This window comes from Anopheles bellator, unplaced genomic scaffold, assembly GCF_943735745.2.
Source record: "Anopheles bellator unplaced genomic scaffold, idAnoBellAS_SP24_06.2 scaffold03080_ctg1, whole genome shotgun sequence".
NCBI lineage: Eukaryota > Metazoa > Arthropoda > Insecta > Diptera > Culicidae > Anopheles > Anopheles bellator.
The window spans coordinates 1-1020 of NW_026687202.1; the positions used below are offsets into that span (position 1 = coordinate 1).

Sequence of the window (1020 nt, forward strand, 5' to 3'; positions counted from 1 at the left end):
AGGTGTCGCAGGATCGTCAGGTTGCGCCCGTACACTGCCAGGTGCAGTGGCGTGACGTTCGTGTCCGGCACGCCGAGATCGATGTTCGCGCCGGAATCGAGCAGAGCATTTACCAGCTCCAAACTGCCACTGCGGACTGCCAGGTAGAGGAAGGTTTCACCGTGTACCGGGACGTTAACGAGCTCGGGGGCCGCGTACAGCAACCGTCGGACGAGAGTTGGTTGACACTTCTTCACCGCCCTGTAGATACCCATCGTGGACACGTTCGGCAGGGTGCAGGTGCAGGCCTTGAAGATGGGCGACTGGTAGACGTACTGAAAGGCCCCATCCGTCGGCTGATGGAGGACGCTGGCCCGGAACGAGTAGCACAGGTTCTGCTCCAGGTTACGCACCGTCAAGGTGGCCGCCGTGCTCCAGTGCACCGTTTGCCATCGGTCGCGCTTCACGCTGTAGCACTTCTCGATCTTGAACAGGTCGTAAGGCACATCGAGCGGGTTGCGGAACGTCCACCGGAAGGTGATCGTTGAAGTGGTTTGCTTGACGAGGGACACCTCGAACCAATCGTCCGCGGCCAGCACCTTGGCAGGCATCGTTTTGCGTTGAACACGATTTCCGTTTGGTCGATATAATAGCACTACGGCGTAGCTAACGGCTAGTGACGCGTGCGCGCCCCGAAACAATTCAAATTTCGGTTGGTTAGGGAGCGCCATCTAGTGCGCGATACCGAGCGCGAGCTTGATAGCTCCGCTCGAGTGGATTCAGGAGTTCAGGAAATTGGTGGACAGGAAATGGTTGTTCTGGGGGGAGGGGGGCCTTCCTGCTTCCGATCTCTCGGCCGGCAGGAGCAAATGGAGTGTAAATTATTTACCATACCCTTAAATCAATATTCTTCCGCTTGGCATCACGGTTTCGCCGGCATCGCCGCTAAAAGGGGTGTCAAGTGGATCAGCGGTCCGACCGTCAGGAACTTCTACAACAGAACTGCCCACCCCGCCCAGCGTTTCCACTTATTTTCGGTCC

General features: G+C 57.6%; 1 protein-coding gene across 1 annotated transcript; it reads right to left on the bottom strand.

Moving 5' to 3' along the window:
- Positions 1–5: 5 nt before the first annotated feature.
- LOC131214859 (uncharacterized) lies at positions 6–590 on the bottom strand (the record flags this gene model as incomplete). The annotated part of the gene is made up of 1 exon (XM_058209186.1): positions 6–590. A coding segment is annotated over exon 1 (585 nt), but the record flags the coding sequence as incomplete, so codon positions are not given.
- Positions 591–1020: the final 430 nt, after the last annotated feature.